The 16,507-nt window shown below is 47.6% G+C and overlaps 3 protein-coding genes across 4 annotated transcripts; 2 read left to right on the forward strand and 1 right to left on the reverse strand.

Moving 5' to 3' along the window:
- Positions 1-518: 518 nt before the first annotated feature.
- On the reverse strand, positions 519-3,840 carry LOC147262021 (eukaryotic translation initiation factor 4 gamma 1-like). Its single transcript, XM_086204387.1, has 8 exons — positions 3,612-3,840; positions 2,164-2,470; positions 1,927-2,049; positions 1,672-1,761; positions 1,398-1,535; positions 1,198-1,279; positions 912-1,046; positions 519-778 (listed from the first exon to the last, which is right to left on the reverse strand). Exons 2-8 carry the CDS (start codon positions 2,434-2,436, stop codon positions 624-626), a joined length of 996 nt encoding a protein of 331 aa, XP_086060513.1. The 5' UTR covers positions 2,437-2,470; positions 3,612-3,840; the 3' UTR covers positions 519-623.
- ift57 (intraflagellar transport 57 homolog (Chlamydomonas)) lies at positions 2,897-6,816 on the forward strand. Of its 2 annotated transcripts, XM_086204385.1 has the most exons (11): positions 2,897-3,371; positions 3,674-3,848; positions 3,957-4,075; positions 4,203-4,293; positions 4,656-4,727; positions 4,943-5,065; positions 5,158-5,229; positions 5,476-5,607; positions 5,683-5,745; positions 6,165-6,231; positions 6,302-6,816. In XM_086204385.1, the coding sequence occupies exons 1-11, from the start codon at positions 3,220-3,222 to the stop codon at positions 6,481-6,483; spliced, it is 1,248 nt and encodes a 415-aa protein (XP_086060511.1). In that variant the 5' UTR covers positions 2,897-3,219; the 3' UTR covers positions 6,484-6,816. The 2 variants fall into 2 exon arrangements, with proteins under 2 accessions (XP_086060511.1, XP_086060512.1); XM_086204386.1 differs by lacking the exon at positions 6,302-6,816 and having other exon boundaries at positions 6,127-6,227.
- A 255-nt stretch (positions 6,817-7,071) lies between these two features.
- Positions 7,072-16,379, forward strand: tmem71 (transmembrane protein 71). Its single transcript, XM_086204388.1, has 11 exons — positions 7,072-7,243; positions 9,509-9,556; positions 10,044-10,163; positions 10,500-10,545; positions 10,643-10,855; positions 11,488-11,765; positions 11,919-12,104; positions 12,205-12,271; positions 12,402-12,463; positions 12,845-12,894; positions 12,978-16,379. The coding sequence occupies exons 3-11, from the start codon at positions 10,133-10,135 to the stop codon at positions 12,999-13,001; spliced, it is 957 nt and encodes a 318-aa protein (XP_086060514.1). The 5' UTR covers positions 7,072-7,243; positions 9,509-9,556; positions 10,044-10,132; the 3' UTR covers positions 13,002-16,379.
- Positions 16,380-16,507: the final 128 nt, after the last annotated feature.

The following is a 16,507-nucleotide window of genomic DNA, read 5'->3' on the forward strand; positions in this document are numbered from 1 at the left end:
AGTACAGAGCTTCCAATGTTGATAGATAGATAGTTACTTTTCATAGGAATGCTTTACTTTTTGGTTGTAATAACTGAGTTCGTAACTGAGTTGCTTTTGAATTGCAGTAACTAGTAACTATAACTAATTACTGTTTTTCAGTAACTAGCACAGCACTGATTAATACAATATGGGGTCATCCACAGGACTCACCTCACAGGACATAAACTGTCTTGCGTGGGTTTCTCCTCAGACGTCTGTCCCCACTGCACTCCTGACTGCCCGGACACCAATATTGAGAATGATTTCTTTGAACTTTGTTGCTCCAGTTTCATCTCCCATGATTTCTAAATTAGAATCTGTGAACCTGCATGCAGAGTCAACACAATATTATTTATACACGGAGATTATTACATTTATAAAAAACTTGTGCCCAGTTTTGCTTCAACATGAGGGTGGGTGAGGCGGTGGGGTGAGTGAGGTGTGGGGTGAGTAATCTTGACTCTGGCTGTTCAAGCTTTATTCTTTAATCAGGTCCAAATTTTCAAACAAATCAAGAAATAAAGCAAGCAAGCAATCAAAATGCACCAAGCAAGAAATCAAGTGCAGGCGTCCAGCTGCAGGTCCTGGTGGTCTTCCTCGTCCTAGTGGATCCACGTGAAGAAGACTTCCACGGATTCCAAGGCTGAGGCTTTGCCCTCCTGCTGCTCCGGGTCCTCGCTGGCCTCCCACAGTTGGAAGACCTCCTGGCTGATGACGTCCGCATCAAACAGAGCGTCGAACATGAGCATCAGCAGATCTGCAGGGACAGAGCAGCACGTCAACGCTGGCAGGACCGTGAGAGCACAGGATGCCCCCATCATCAACGCATGGCTGACAATTTTCAAGGCACTAATACTGCGTTATGTGAAGTATGATTTTGTAGCACTCACTGTTTGGATGGTTCATTTCCACCATCAGCGCCTGGAGGACGTAAAGTGCCTGCAGTGGTTTCCTCTGGTCATCCAGGAACTGGTGCAGGAGACCGGCTCTGTCCCTCAGAAGCCTGAGAGCGACCTCATCTGAAACTAACAAACCAAGACTCATCAGAACTCCAGGGCCAGCAGGCCAGACGTAGTGTGACCACCAGTGTGTCAGGTGAAGTCCAGGCGCTCTCAGAAAACCTGCAGCCACGACTCAGAGCTGAACATGAGGACAGGTGTCAATAATGGGACTCACCTTTCATGGCCACCTGGCAAAAACACGTCATTAAAATGGCCACAAAGTGGTTGGAGGCAGCCAGTTCTTCCTCGACGTGAGCCTGAGAGAAGCCAGGGAGAATTTATGGTGATCACGACGCTCAAGAGCAACTTGGTCCAGAACGGCAGAGAGGAAAACTGATGATGATGTCAAGAATGTGGGCGGAGCTCTGTTCCCACCTCCAGCCAGTCTTGTATCTGATGCTGTTCCATGTTGCCCTGAAGGAGCTCGCTCAGCTGCTGGCTCAGCTCCTCCGCCCTCAGACCTCCGGCCCTGCTCTCTTGGCATTGCGGCCCTCCTGCGGTCAATTCCACCTCCTGAAGTACGATACAGAAACAGCTCGACTTAAAAAAAAAAGCTCAACTTGTCATCTGCTGGCTTTAGAATGTGAAAGAACAGAACCAACACCCCAGAGGAACCATCCTTAGACTGAAGAGCACACGGCCTGCTGACCTGTTCACTGATGAACGTGTCCACGTCCTCGCCCTCGCCCTCAGACAGGAAATCCCTCCCTGTCCACAGGGCGCCGACCTCTTGCGGAGTCTAAAACAAATATTCAATGAAGTTAGAATATGTCCATATTGGTATTTCATACTAATACGGATTTGTCCTCTTGATGATGTACAGAGAGGGCATCGGATGGGTCTCAGGGGTTGGGACGCACCGCCCGCCCCCATCAAGCTCCTGCACACTGTGCCATATTAGTACCTTCACGTCATCGGTGTAGAAGATCTCTTCAATGATGACGCAGGGCGACCTCTCCTCCTGCTCCTCACTCAAGCCACCGTTTGATAGAAAGGGAGGTGGCGTGGGGGGGGCTCTCATCCTCCACTGGACAAAAGATATATGGCGTTAAGTTCATTCCCTCATCATTTCAATGAAAAAAAGACGAATTCTGATGAACCAACTGTCTTTCAGTGGAATAAAATGTTTTGGGGTTGATACCTGGGTGGTGCTGGGCCACAGGGACGTAGGTGGGGATTCCAGTCGGATTCTCCGGGTCATTGTGACCTCGTTCCTCTCGGTCCACACGCTCAGACCGGCTGCCCTGCGTGCTCTGAGGCTCTGGCGTGGCACAGGCGCGGGGAGAAGGCTGCAGGGAGTCTGAATTCTTGCTTGTGTTGTATTTCGCTTTGGACAAAAGCGTCTGCTAAATGGAACTGTAGAATTGTAGGTTGGGGTTTTTGATGGTTTTCTTCTGGATTCTGTCTCAATCATTCAGTGACTTCTGTTAAGAGTTGCATGTATTGACCTGAGAAAAACAACCAAAACTCTATGACGTTCTTCATGATATCTACTCAGACTTGTACTTTGCTAAATAGTAGTTGACCTACACCCTTGATTAAACAACACTTATCTTATAGGTATCCTTTAGTAAATCATTCTTGACTTGGAGGAAGAGTTAATTGTACATAACTTGGGGGTGTAATTAATTTCATTCTACTTAATCAAACTATAATCCAGTCATAGTTAGACTTAATTGGATTTAACTCAAATAGATTTAACAAAATGTCACTAACATGGAGGTGTACTTTAATTATGAATGGCTTGCAGGTATATTTACCTGAATTATACTTAACGTATACCGGTAGTTACACTTTACTGTCCTGAAGTGAGAGCTTACTTAACGTAAAAAAAAAATCGTGAATACGCCCGAGCTGAGCTTTTAATTTGACAGTGTTCACCGGAAGTCGCAGAGGTTGTGTTAGACGACGATTATAATAGTTACCGTTGCCCTGTACAGCAGCGGCTCCCACCATGAGGAGGTTTAACCCAGTTTTATAATTTTCACTTTCGGGATATTCTGCATGTTCCACGAGGTTCAAATTTTCTGACTGAGAAAACATAACCTTGACTTCGCTAGCAGCTAACGTTAGCCACCGAGCTTGGGAGCTAGCCGTTGCCTGACAACGCAGAGTAAACAGACCGTGCGTGCAGCTAGCGAGCTAACTGGTATTGACTGGGAACCCGACTGGGAAACGTTCGTCAGAAGGAACAGACATGGTGAACGACGGCAGACGAGGTGAGGAGGACGACTGCGGCCCCGGAGCTGCTCACCAGGGGTTCATCATCATGGAGGCCCTGCTGGAGAAGCTGAGGGTGCTGGACTACGAGGAGGTTCTGGCCCAACACAACGCCAAGTACCTGACCAGGTGAGCCGTACCACCTCAGGAGCGAATGTTAAAATTCTGTTTGTCAGGCTGTGATTGATTGGGTCGATGTCACTGTTACTACAACAAAATATTCAAGAGGAAGTCAGAAGATACACTGCTATAAATGCGCTGTGCCCCCTCAGTTACAGTTAATGTGTCCGAAAGCTAACGGGTTGGTTTACATCCGCAGTCGTTGCACAAGTCAACAACACAACAATGATCATAAATGATCAAACGTACAAAGATGACGTGAAGTCACCAGGAGCTGCGGAGGCGACTGAAGGTTTGGTTCTCCTTGTCAGGCATTACTTCGTGTCCAGCCCGTACCTGGTGTCCAACCCTGGCGAGCAGTTCTACATGTTCGCCATCATCGCAGCGTGGCTCATCAACAAGGCGGGGAGGCCGTTCACCGAGCCCCAGGAGTACGACGACCCCACCGCCACCGTGTCCAACATCCTGGCTGAGCTTAGAGCTTTTGTAAGTGTGTGTGGGTGTGTGTGTGAGAGAGAGAGAGAGAAAGAGAGTGAGGAACACACTATTTACTCACACACACTCTCTCTCTCTCTCTCTCTCTCTCTCTCTCAGGGCATCAAGGTGGACTTCCCGCCCTCAAAATTAAAGTCCGGTTCAGGTGAGCACGTCTGCTTCGTATTGGACAGACTGGCGGAGGAGGCTCTGAAGAGGCGGGGCTTCTGCTTTAAAAGGTTATCCAACATTTTTCCACTTACTCAAAGATCAACAGTCACCTGTAGGTGTAGACACAGAAAAACTCGACAGCAGAAGCCGTGTTTGTCTCTGGGCGCTGATGGTCCTTTTCCTTGCTCACTCCAGGCCAGTCTACCCCACAGAGGCCACAGAAGAAGAGTGTGTGGTCGAAGACGAGGCCGAGCTCACGTTGGACAAAGTAGAGGAGGAGATGCCTGTAGGTGTCCACCTGAACTTCATGTTTGATTTTCTAATCTTTGGATTATGATCATAATTTTGGTCACAAGTTTGCGGTGCTATTTTTGACCACCAAATCCATCAGATATGTGATGACGGCTCAGGGGGAGACGGCGCAGCTGATCATGTGAGACCAGAGTGTGAGTGTCTGGTCTGGATCAACATAGAATTTGTCTGAAACTCGGATTTCCACTGAATTGATCCAGAAGTCTTTTTTTTTTAAAATCTCCAAACTGGAGAAAGGATGGTGATATTTTATATGGTTGAGGTTGAAGTGATGACGAGAGGACATGTCGCTGTTTACGAATGGCTGAGAACCTTCTTGTGTGTGTGTGGGCTCAGGAGGAACCTGATGACGAGGAGGACGAGAACGTGGTGGATCTGGAGGCCCTGAAGCTACAGACCACTCGCATTGTGAGTTCAGCTGGAAAAACCCTGTGTGTACCGGCCTGCTGGGTTGTAGTGAGGAGAGGTCACCATCTCCCGGAGGTTCTAGTGTATTAATTAGCATGTTCAGCTAGCATGGCAGCCTGCTAACTGTGTTCATTTGTAGTTCTGAGTTGGTCTTCTGGTTAGTGTAGGCATCAAACTATGAGGAAGGTGTGGTAAACACTCGGGTTTCCTGACAGGAAGCGGAGGCGTCCTCCAAACCAGACGAGATCCTGCACTCCACTGTTGATGCAGCAGAGTGGTACCTAGAGGTGGAGAGGGTTCTGCCGCAGCTCAAGGTCACTGTCAGGACAGACAACAAGGTACACGTCACCTCGAGACCGGGTCGAGTGCTTAACCACGTCCATACGTACGTTTGGTTTTCAGCTGTTTTCATGTGTCTTTTCGTCTGCAGGACTGGAGGACCCACTTGGACCAGATGCATCGCCATAGAGACGGCATCACTTCCTCGCTTTCAGAGGCCCAGGTGTGTCCAGTTGGGGCGAACCCACCTCTGAGTTGTCTTTGGTAGTTAAAGATCAGATGATGCCAGAGATGTGAGCTCCTAGAGGGGGAGGCTTGGATCAGTAGTCGCTGGCTTTACCTGGATTCTACACCTGCAGTAGAAGTAAACAATAGCAGCAGGATTCCCTCCTCTCCTCCAGAACAGAACATAAGAGGGGGGCGGTTTTAGAATTAGCCTGTCCCATGACATCCTCTCTGGTCTCGGCAGGTCTACCTGAACAAACTCCAGGAGGACATCAGTAAGACTCTGGAGAAGGTGAGCAGCCGGGAGAAGTACCTGAACAACCAGCTGGAGCACCCAATCCAGGAGTACCGCAGCTCCCAGGCCAAACTCAGCGAGGTGACCCCACTCTAACCAGAACCTCCTGCCCAGAGATCCTCAACTGCTAATAACAAATTTGTGTTTTATCACCAGGTGAAGGAACGTTACAAGCAGGCCAGTGGAGGCGTGACTGAGAGGACCAGAATCCTGGCGGGGGTATGTGAACGCCACTTTAATGATTCTTGAAGACTGAATGCAACGGTTAGCACCACTAAGCTAACATTAGCCTATGAAGGAACTACATGAGGGTCACATGACTTCCAGGTCACCACCACTAAGCTTCAGGCTTCTTGTGTTTCCCCCTGATGACCTTCAGTGACCTCCACCACCTCTGTAGGCTCCTTCAGACTCTTGTTAGCAACCCAGGTTTTTAAGACTCTCCACCACGCCAACATCCACCAGTCTGGTGTTCACTGGTGGATCTGATCTGCTAGAACTGAACCTGCTAATATCTGCAGCTGCTGGGGGCCACACGCCTGACCTCAGACATTCAACTGCTTATTCCTGCATCCCTCAAAGGTTCTTTTTTTTTTTTAGAAAGAGTAGCTGGGAAACATCATCTTTCTGTGCTTCAGATCACCGAGGAGCTGGAGAAGGTGAAGCAGGAGACGGAGGAGAAAGGCAGCAGCATGTCGGATGGAGGTAAAGAAACATCCGTGTTGTCGTTGGTTGATGAGAAATGAATGTTAAATAGTGTGTGTGTGTGTCACAGCTCTGGTGGTGAAATTGAAGCAGAGTCTGAACAAGCTGAAGCAGGAGATCGTCCAGATGGACATCAGGGTGGGCGTGGTCCAGCACGCGCTGCTGCAGGCCAAACTGAAGGAGAAGTCCAACATGACGCGGGACATGCACGCCACCAGCATCGCAGAGGCCGGCGCGGGGCCTTTCACCTAGGGCCCCCACCCGACTCCCTGATAGGGGAGGAGTCTTCAGCCCCTCAGATCGTCTCACCAACGGTTCGTTCATCCTAAACGTGACCATGCCCCCCCCCCCCCCCGCCTGTCCCTCCTTCAGTGGTGTGGTCTGCAGTTTTCTTTTGAACCCCCCCCCAAGAGTGCCCTGGTTGTGGCTCCGCCCCTTCTTCCACTCACAAGCATCATGTGTGGATTCGTCGGTTGGGCGGTTCACCAGGAGGACGCGGGAGGAAGCTTGTCTCGAACACTTGACGCAGGATTTCCTTCTCTGCCTGTTTTGTTTTCATACTTCATCATACAGAATAAATCTTGATACAAGTTTTGTGTGAAGGCGTCTTCTTGTGTCCTGGATACGAACCATCGTGTCCTCATCATCTAGTAAATGCATTTATTGTTTCCTGGTTGTTGGGGTGGGGTTATCAATCCCGTTTAGGGCCCCCTATGCTCGGGCGGCTCTGACCCTGAAGTCAACGTGACGCTTTTGAGTCAGCTTTTGTGGTGCTTTTATACTGAAGGTACCGACCGGAACTCGCCTCGGTGCTTGTTTTATTTGACAGGAGGCGCAGCTTCCGGGGCGAGTCAAACAGCAGGCGAGCGTTTTTTGGTGTATTTTTCGCTCGAATAAAGAAATAAAGATTCGAAACAAAGTCCAGAATCAAAAGAAGACGAAGTTGGTTCGCTCGACAGGAAAGTGACTGTTTCTTCACTTCCGGCAGAGGAACCCGAGAAATTCATCACCGGTGAGTTCAGTTTCTTTGTCTGAATTCACCTAAAAATTGACACAAACATGGAAAACCAGATTATCAAACACGTACAAACAGGAACGTTTGATTTTTGAGGGGTTTTTAAGTGAATGAAGTCAAGTTTTTACGCCATTTCTATTTTATTCCGTCTTTTTTTTCTTTCCCCCCGATATTTCGTTTAAAAACAAACAAACCAATTAAAAAAAAACAAAAAAACGGAAACCCGTTTCCTCTTTGGTTTGGATGAAGGCGAGTCCCCGCGTCTGTAGCGGCCTGTCCCCGGGGACACGGAGGAGACATGCGGGACTTTTTATCGTGGGAATATTTCAGGAATGTGGCCAAAAATAACCTGGAGCGCCCGGAGATGCAGAGCAACTTCAGAGTCAAACCATATCAGTGGGCACCAGGACCGTGAACCCATCACGGGGCGGTGTACTGGAGGAGTGAAATGTAAAGCACCTCAGACCACAAGAAATAATAGACTTTGAAGTAACATTACTCAGTAGTGAGTATTTATACTCACAGAGCTGATGATGCTTCAGCAGCAGTATCAGCTCAAACACCTGGAAAACTCCGTGCTGAGGCTCAGAAACACTACAAGTAGTGATTTCATGAGTGAATTCTGTTCCTAATGCAGTATTAATATTCGCAGCATCAGAACCTGTCGGTCAGACGAGATCATCGCTCTCGTTTCTCGCGTGAAGGAGAACGAAAGCGTGGAGGCGCTGATGGAGTCGGGGGGCTTCATCCTCCTTCGTTTCCTGCTACGCATTTTCCTCCAGCATCAGCACCTCCAGCAGACGCCGCGGTGCATGCCGGGAAGGAAAGAGTCCAGCCTGACTCCAGTGTGTTCGTTCGTTCGTGCGTGTGTGTGTGTGTGTGTGAGAAAGTCAGATGCATCTCGTTCATCACACAGTTGAAGGAAAAATCTGATTTGAAAGCAACTCTTATTTTGATTCCATCTGTTTGCTTTTGTCAGGTTGTCATTCTTTCATTAAATCATTTTTCATTGTTTTCCATTCATCCAGCGTTGCCCTGGAAATGGATTTTTTTTTTCGCTTTAATGAGTCAGTTTGTGCTGTTGTGTAGAAATTCCTAATACAGAGGAAATCCAGGAGAAGTCAGGAACGTCAGGGACAGGGAAAACCTGCTCTGGCTGAAGTCCCTCGAGTGAGGAACCCAGTAGCATGAAGGAGGAGGGTTCACCTTCCCAATCGCACACCTTTCAACTGACGTGAAGATGAGCTGACCAGGTAGAGAGTGAGACGCGAAGAGTGAGATGCAACGAGAGCTGAGGAGAGCGAGCGAATGGACAGGCAGCATCAACAGTTCCAGTCTGTTGTGGTTTGAAATTGCAGGACCCGCCCCCTCCCCTCGAAGAACAGAGCCTGTCTGTCCGCCGCCCACTAACAGTTTCTGACCCGGTGTATTCGTTCAGTTGTTCAACAAAAGAGACAGAGAGAGAGAGAAAGAGACGGCTCCTCTGAGCATATGTGATATTCAGAATATGATTTGATGTGTGCTAGCAAATACTGAATGATTGACAGCCCGTTCAGAGTGATTGACAGCCAGTCCAAGTGCAGCAGTTCTTTTCAAGTGTTATTTCAGGCTGAGTTTGTGTTTGAAGAGGACTTCTGTCTCATCGCTCAACACGTGTTTGTCTTTCTCTGCTTGACTTGCTTGATGGCGTTGGCCAGCGACGAGTTTACTGTGACTAAACCTTAGCGACAGATGCTAGCACCAGATGCTAAAATGAGTTGCTAGCATCTGTTGCTAGCACATCCACCTTTCACAATGGTACTGGGGTCATGTCCACTGTAGCGCTGTGCTGGACTGCACAGAGCAGGTTACTGTACCACTTAACACCTGCCCGCTGTCAATCAAACACTGCCCTGCCCCTTCCAGCTGCTCCGATGTCAGACAAGAGAGTGAACGAGTGTTTGTGGAGGCTCACCGTGGCGCAGCGAGAAGGTCGAACCTGAGGAGGAGGATGTCCCGACCTCGCGGTGACCTTCCCAGCAGGCGCCAAATGAGCTTAGACCTTAACTGTGTTACCAAACCTGATTTAACTCCCTAAAAATGGAGGGATTAAACAAAGCAGACCGTTGCGTCGCCGTCTTCCTGCTCCACCACTCAGCGACCTCTGTGTGTTGAGTGGGAGCGTGACGGTCGCAGCTCCCTCCGGCACTGACGGAGTTAACAGGAAGCATGACCTCACTATGTTTTTCTCTGTTTTCCTTCTCCCCCTCCTTCTTCTTCTAGGCCGCTGCAGCAGGATGTGAGAGCCGCAACAACTCGACAAGTTTCACGGTAAAAACTCTTCTACAAATGTGCGTCCGTCCTGCAGACTCCCGTTAGCTCTGCTGATGTCTTAGCTCAGGTAATCCAGTGAAAGTCGTCCGTGGAAAAACTTTAAGATCTGGACGGCGTGGAGGTGAAGGGAGTCGATCTGGTTTTCTCATCTTGAACACACGTATCTGTCTTTTTGATTTTACTGTAAATTCACTCCAAAAAAAAGAGTCCCTGAGCAGCCACGGAGAGAAAAACACTATTTTTTAGGTCACATGACAAAAATGTTTTCCTCAACTGAGTTTTTACATTTACACAAACATATTTAATGTTTAAGTGGCTTTAATATTTTTGTCCTGCGGACCAAATGAAATGGAAATGAGATGAAAAAACATTGAATATCCGCCATGAGTGAGTCGGCTAAAAGCTGTTTGTTTGGTTTCCTCTGGAGTCTAAAACGTTGATCAGAACTGAATTATTAAATCTCCTTTTTTCCCCCCCCCCACAGTTGTGTTCCAGTGTTCCCTGGCAGAACGCGTTCCACGCTGCAGGTCTCTGGCTGTCAGATCCACGGGCGGCGCTCAGCGGAGGACAAACATGGCTCTGTTCTTCTCCGGAGCGGTTACAAGTACGTCGGCTGGTCTTTGTTAAAAAACAAAACAAAACCCCCAAAAAAACCAACCTCAGATGCAACTTCATCGAAAGGGACACGCCCACTTTAAGGGGACGTCATTTCCAGAGTCAGACGAGAAGACCCTTCTCTCGGGAGCTCACGCTAGTTAGCTCAGCACAATGAATGGTAGTGGGTGGGAAGTGTTAGCTTAGCTCTACCTGTGAAGTTACTGGGAAGATCTTGAGCACATCGCAATGTTCTACCTCTGAGGTTCTTCAGACGGATCCACGTGTCTTTACTTGTTAGAACAGCAGCGGACGTTTAATGTTTGGATCTCGTCTTCTTGTTCAGGTTCACCGGTGAAACGAAGGCTGCGCTCCAGTCACACCTGTCCCAGGTGACGCGACTCAAATGTTGCCCGCTACAGTTTCAGCAGTTTGCATGTTTCCTTAGTTTGCTATTAACACTCTAATGTTGCTGTCCGTCTCCCTCAGCCTCGATATTTCCCTCCTCTCCCCTGACTCCTCCTACATCTGCTACTCGTCTGTGGATGGCGGCGGCGACCCTTGCTGCTACCGCCGCTCACCGAGACTCCTCACCAACGGGTACTACGCTGTCACCGAGGACAGCTTCTCCTGGGATGACGAGGGTAACGTGTCGCTGTCGCCCTGCAAGAGCAGCGTGTCCTACAAGGAGAACCTGGTCAGGTGAGCGCCAGCACATACAACACCATTAGCATGCTAATGTTAGCGTGGTATGTGTCACATGGCTGCTGACTAAAGGCAGCCATGTGACACATGCAGGCAGTTTATGATGATGTATCATGAATTTAGAAATACTGCGATTCACATCATGAGGACTTTTTGTTCTTGAATACAATGAGGAACACACACACACACACACACACACACACCCTTCCTCACACACACACACACACACACACACACACACACACACACACACACACACACACACACTCACGCACACACTCATGCGTCTTGTGGTGCTGAGGTCATCCTCTGCAGCCAATCAGATGGAGATGTTCGACAGGTTCAAGAGCTGCTAATTCTTCACATTAGACATCTGCTGTGCCACGGAGCCAGAGAGTGATGTCACCAGCCACGGTTGCTAGGAGACCGTTGTGTTATTGGGACACAACAGTTCAGTGACAAAGTTCTGAGAGCTTGTGAGAAACCCCTGACGGAGGAAAGAAATAACTTAATAACGAGCAACATGGCAGAGAGAAAAACATCATCATGAATATTGATAATAATGTTAATCAGAATATTATGGGTGTTGTTGCTGAAGCAGCAGCAGGTTGAACCTCGTCTTCTTTTAGGGTTTTCAGACGCCGCCGCCGGCCCCGCGGCTCTCTGGCTCGCCTGCTGAGTGATATGACGGAGAGCTGCCAGTCCTGGTTGGACCAGAAGGTCTTTAGAGGCGTGTTTGGGACGAACCCGGATCAGGACCAGGACCGGGACCGAGATTGGGACCAGGAGCAAGACAAGGAGCAGGACAGGGGGTGTGACTGGACCAGAAGCAGCCAGGTGTTGGATTCCTTGACTCAGTCTGGATTCGACAGCAGTGAGCTGGACAGCAGCTGCAGTTTCACCTACGGTGCCCAAACTACTCTCCCCCTCCTCCTCCTCCTCCCCCTCCTCCCCCTCCTCCTCCTACTCCTCCAAATTAGATATTTTAATTTATTAATATAACAAATGTGTTATATATATGATCAGTATTTGACATTAATTCCATTCTTTTCTCCTTCAGACCACACAGAGATCCCAACCCCTCCTGATAAGGTAGCTCCGCCCCCAAAGCTGCTCATCCAGGAGGAGATTTGCTCTGAGATCTGTCAGTCAAAGGAGAGGTTCACGCAGTCACTGGGCGGCTTCTCAGAGGTCCCGCCCACTTTGTACACCACCAGCTGCTGTCAGACCTCACCTAAGCACACAGGTCAGTGGCGATGACGACGACGACGATGATGTCATCTTTATGACTCATTTTTAATGTAAAGTCAAACTCAAATTCTGCCTCTGTTCTCTTGCCGTTTCAGGGCTGACGATGAAGACGCTTCTCCTCCTCATCCTCGCCATCTTCACCTTCACTTCTCTCTCCTCCGGGTAAAAGTTGCTCTGAGCTTCTTCTTTTTTTCACCTTTCCTCAAACGGAAACATCGAGCTTGTCAGGTGTCATTTCCTGTGACATCATCAGAGTCAGGATGGAACAGTAAGCAGGCCTTCTTCCCCGCAGGTGTCTGATGTGGAGTCTGACCGTCGCCTTGACGACCTTCATGATGCTCACGACCTGCATGAGTACGTAGTTGATGCCACATCTGTGGAAGCAAACCAAAGTACTGAAGAGCAAACTTTGCTGCGCAGAAACTTGGACGGCAGCTCCAGGCCCTGGAGGCTTGTTCTGCCAGCCAAAGGTTTTTAGGAGAATACAAAAGAACACAAAAGCTTCTCCGGAGAACGCACAGTGTTTGGCAACATGTTCTTGTGAAAACATGCAATTTTTTCTGCATGATAATATTTCGATCCGGCAGGTCAAAGGGTTAAATGTACTGATATTTATAACTTTTTAATCAAAGGGTCAAAGGTTAACGGCAGTGGAGCGTCACATTTGACTCACGTTAGCGTTTTAAACCCGCAAGTCAGTTTTGAGGCTAAGAAGCTGATTTGTTTTCGTTTCAGTTGCGACTAAGTCGGGTCCGATGGGCGAGTGGAGGAAGGCGAAGACGGAGGTGAGTGCGGCATCACACGGCTGGTGTGGTTGCTGGAGGCTGCTGAGACCCAAACAACAATTTATGTTGCCTCTGCTTCTCAGGACATCACGTCACAGAACGAGTGAAAGACGGCCTGGCGAAGAGAAGGAGAGAGAGTCCCCGGCTGAGCGAGTCCCGCGGCGCTTTGACCGCCAGCCGACCGTCATTTCTGGATCCTATCGCAGGTTTAGCACATTCAAAATCACCTTTTGTGATTTCTGAGGACGGGCAAAGTGGATGGTTGCAGATCTCAAACTGTGAAGAAGTTTCCTTCTTGGGAGGAACACTGGGAATATTAGATGTTGCATCCTTGACGCCATTGAGAAACGCAGTTTAGTTTCCATGGCAACAAATCCTCAGATAGACGTTGACATCAACATAAAAGTTTAATCCTACTGGCGTGGCGTTACTTTAAGTTACCAGGGAAACCCAACGTCTGAAAGCGTAATTGTGTTACTGTAGTTTTGAACAATTTGATATAGCAGATGTATTTTTGAGAGTGTGTGTGTGTGTGTGTGTGTGTGTGTGTGTGTGCGTGTGTGCGTGTGTGTGTGTGTGTGTGTGTGTGTGTGTGTGTGTGTGTGTGTGTGTGTGTGTGTGTGTGTGTGTGTGTGTGCCTGAAGTATCAGAGCAAAATTCAGGTCAGGAATCTAAAAGAAAAACCCAGCAAACGACCTCAAATAAAAAGCTGCACCTTTGTGTACAAGCCAGTACCGGGTGAGCGGGCCAGTACCAGGTGAGCGGGCCAGTACCAGGTGAGCGGGCCAGTACCCGGTCAGAGTTCAGCTGTCAGAATGTTACAAACAGCCTCAATGCAGCTCTTGGTTCTAGACCAGCAGAATTGGTTCCTCTCAGATCCTGATAAGAGCCTTTTAAATTTTGCAGATGGACGTTATGCAGCGTCAGGTCAGGTACTGTGGCGTGACAGCGGTCGTTACAGTCGACTATCTGGTCAATCCTGTGAGGATGCTGTTTTTCACAGCGGTCCCTGAACGCAGCCTTAGATGTTGGTCAGCAGCTCTATTTTATTTTTTTTATTTTTTTGACAAACAGTGAAACGATCCTCTGGTCTGGTCACAATTTAAACTGAGCAATAACTCAAATGTGATAAGCGGGCGGGATTTGTTGACGCCGTCTCGGAATCAGGACGTTAATTTACAAAAGCAAAGATGAGATCTGGAGTGAGAGAGAGAGAGAGAGAGAGAGAGAGAGAACCGTCCTCCCATCGCACCGTCGGCACGCCGATAAAAACAGGAAGCTGCCACTACACACGTACTGTAGAGCTTTGTAAGGTTTCTGCCTTATGAAGTTTTAAAAATCAAGTTTTGACCTCAAACTGCGCGGCGACTGCTAGCAGAGCTGCGGCAGGTGAATCACCTCCATCTGTGTAAATGTTCGTTAGTCGCTATGAATCAGGGAGCGAAGAAATGTAGTTTAGTTCTTTGGATTTCATCCCGACGGAATTTTTCGGTCTCAGATTGGGTGCCGTACTTTTAAAACCGCTGAGTTAGTTCGGCATTATTGAGTGCTGATTCAATTTAAATCAATTGGTTCCAAATGTTGGTACCTGAGAGCACACCTGTCTGATGTCATCCACAAACACGTCCTGGTTCAACATGTTCAGGAGAACAGAAAACGGATTTCAAGTCTGGTTTCAGGCCTAAAACTTGAAGAAGCACCTGATCAAGCACAATTAGCCGTATTTGACTAGCTAACGTTAGCAGGACACCTGGATGCTGGGAAGTTTGGACTGTTTATTTAGAATTTAGATGGAAATTTTGAAAGAAGCAGTTCTGTGTGAACAGAACCAACCCCAACGATCTCGGCGCTTTCACCGTCCGGAGGGAAGAGTCTGAGGCCTGGTTTCCACGCTCGCAAAGCTCCTCCTGTTTATCTCGAGTAAGCTGAGCTTTTGCTACCGATTTCAGATGGACCATGTGCTGGCTACGTTAACAGGCTATGAGTCAGCTAACAGGCTATTGCTATCCATACATCCCTGTGTCAGAACAGACTAAATGAGCGTCTCACCAGGCTAATCAGCGGACGTTTCTATCACCTTGCAGGGACGTACGCCTCATATGAATTCACAGACTCTCGACGTACGAACGTGGGAACTAGGCTAAAGATTCTTCTCTTTGAAACTTCAAATTTGTGCCAAAAAATACAAAAATAATAATAATAATAATGATGTGAACACTCCAGAACTGTTTCCATGGCAGCAATCATGTGATACAAGGAGAGAGTTTAAACTGATATCAGACAGTTGTGGTTAAAGTAATTATATGTAACACCAGAAACAAGCTAGCACCTGCCCGTCCCCCTCTCGCAATACCACTTTGGTCCTGACGAGGCGATAGAGAGCAGCGGTCCACACAGAGGGAAACTTTTCAGTTTAAGTGTTAAGTTTAAAGCTCATCAGGGTCGATCAGCTCATGCTAAGGAAGTTAGCATTTCCCGGAGGAGAGGCGAACAGCCTGGTCAGATGCTGCCCCTGCTAAATGAGGGGGTGTTTTAGAAATGTTTCCACTGCTACGTACTGCACCTTTAAGAGATAATTCCATCGATAGTTATTTCCTTTTTTAGTATTTGTAATTGTTTTTGGTATAATCAAAAGAATTGTAACATCTTACAGAGTGAAATAAACGACCACGTTATGGACCGGCCCATCAAAGATGGCCAACGTCAACACCATCATCAGTGTAGCTCATAGTAATAATGATAATAAAAAAGAAATAAAACAGCTATATATTAATAATAGTAATAATTTCAGCAGGCTGGTTTATAGCTAACGTGAAGGGTTTTTTTATTCACTCAAAGTGCCGTATTTATATCAATATATGTATTAATATTGTAATATTACTCTGCATGATAGTGTATTATTTTCCATTTAAAGCTGCACTAATGAACACAATGCAAATGTTTTCCATTTATGTATCAACAGCAGCTCTAATGAGCCTTTAAGCCTCTTTTGGCTTCAAGCTTCATTGTTTTGGCTCAAATATGAAGCTGAAGACATGAAATCAGTTCATTTCATCGGATTCAGTCAGAGGTGAGAAATGTGCACTCTGCTGCCCCTCAGTGGCCAAATCATATATTACTGCAGCTTTGAATTATCCTAATAAAATGAGGATCAAACCTTTTTTTTGTACAGTAAATGTTGAAGAGGTGATGTCATCCTCACAAACTTTATATAAGCTTGATGTGTTTTTGCTGCAGCTTCATTAACAACGTTGAATATTGCTGACCTTTGACCTCCACAAGACGCCAATCAGTTGTTTGAGTGTAACCGTGAACACGCGTTGACCAAAAGGACAAACGCAGTTGGACGATTTAGCATTTAGAAATGCGTCGAATGAGGTGAACAGAAGTTGTGCTTTAAGTGCTTCGTTTCGCTGTGTTTATCACGTATTTAAGTTTCTGTGAATGTACCATTAAAACGATTCAAAGACAAACTGGACTCGACATCGTCTCCGCCATCATCACCACCCATAAAAAACACAGAAGGTAAATGAGACTTTAGCCGTCCCATTTTCATGCTAACTGAACCTCCAGATTTATTTTCTAAACTTCTCCAGGCCTGGAAACGTCTGTT

Source organism: Aulostomus chinensis, chromosome 5 (genome assembly GCF_037954235.1).
Source record: "Aulostomus chinensis isolate RoL2024-O1b breed Wild chromosome 5, RoL_Achi_v1.0, whole genome shotgun sequence".
NCBI lineage: Eukaryota > Metazoa > Chordata > Actinopteri > Syngnathiformes > Aulostomidae > Aulostomus > Aulostomus chinensis.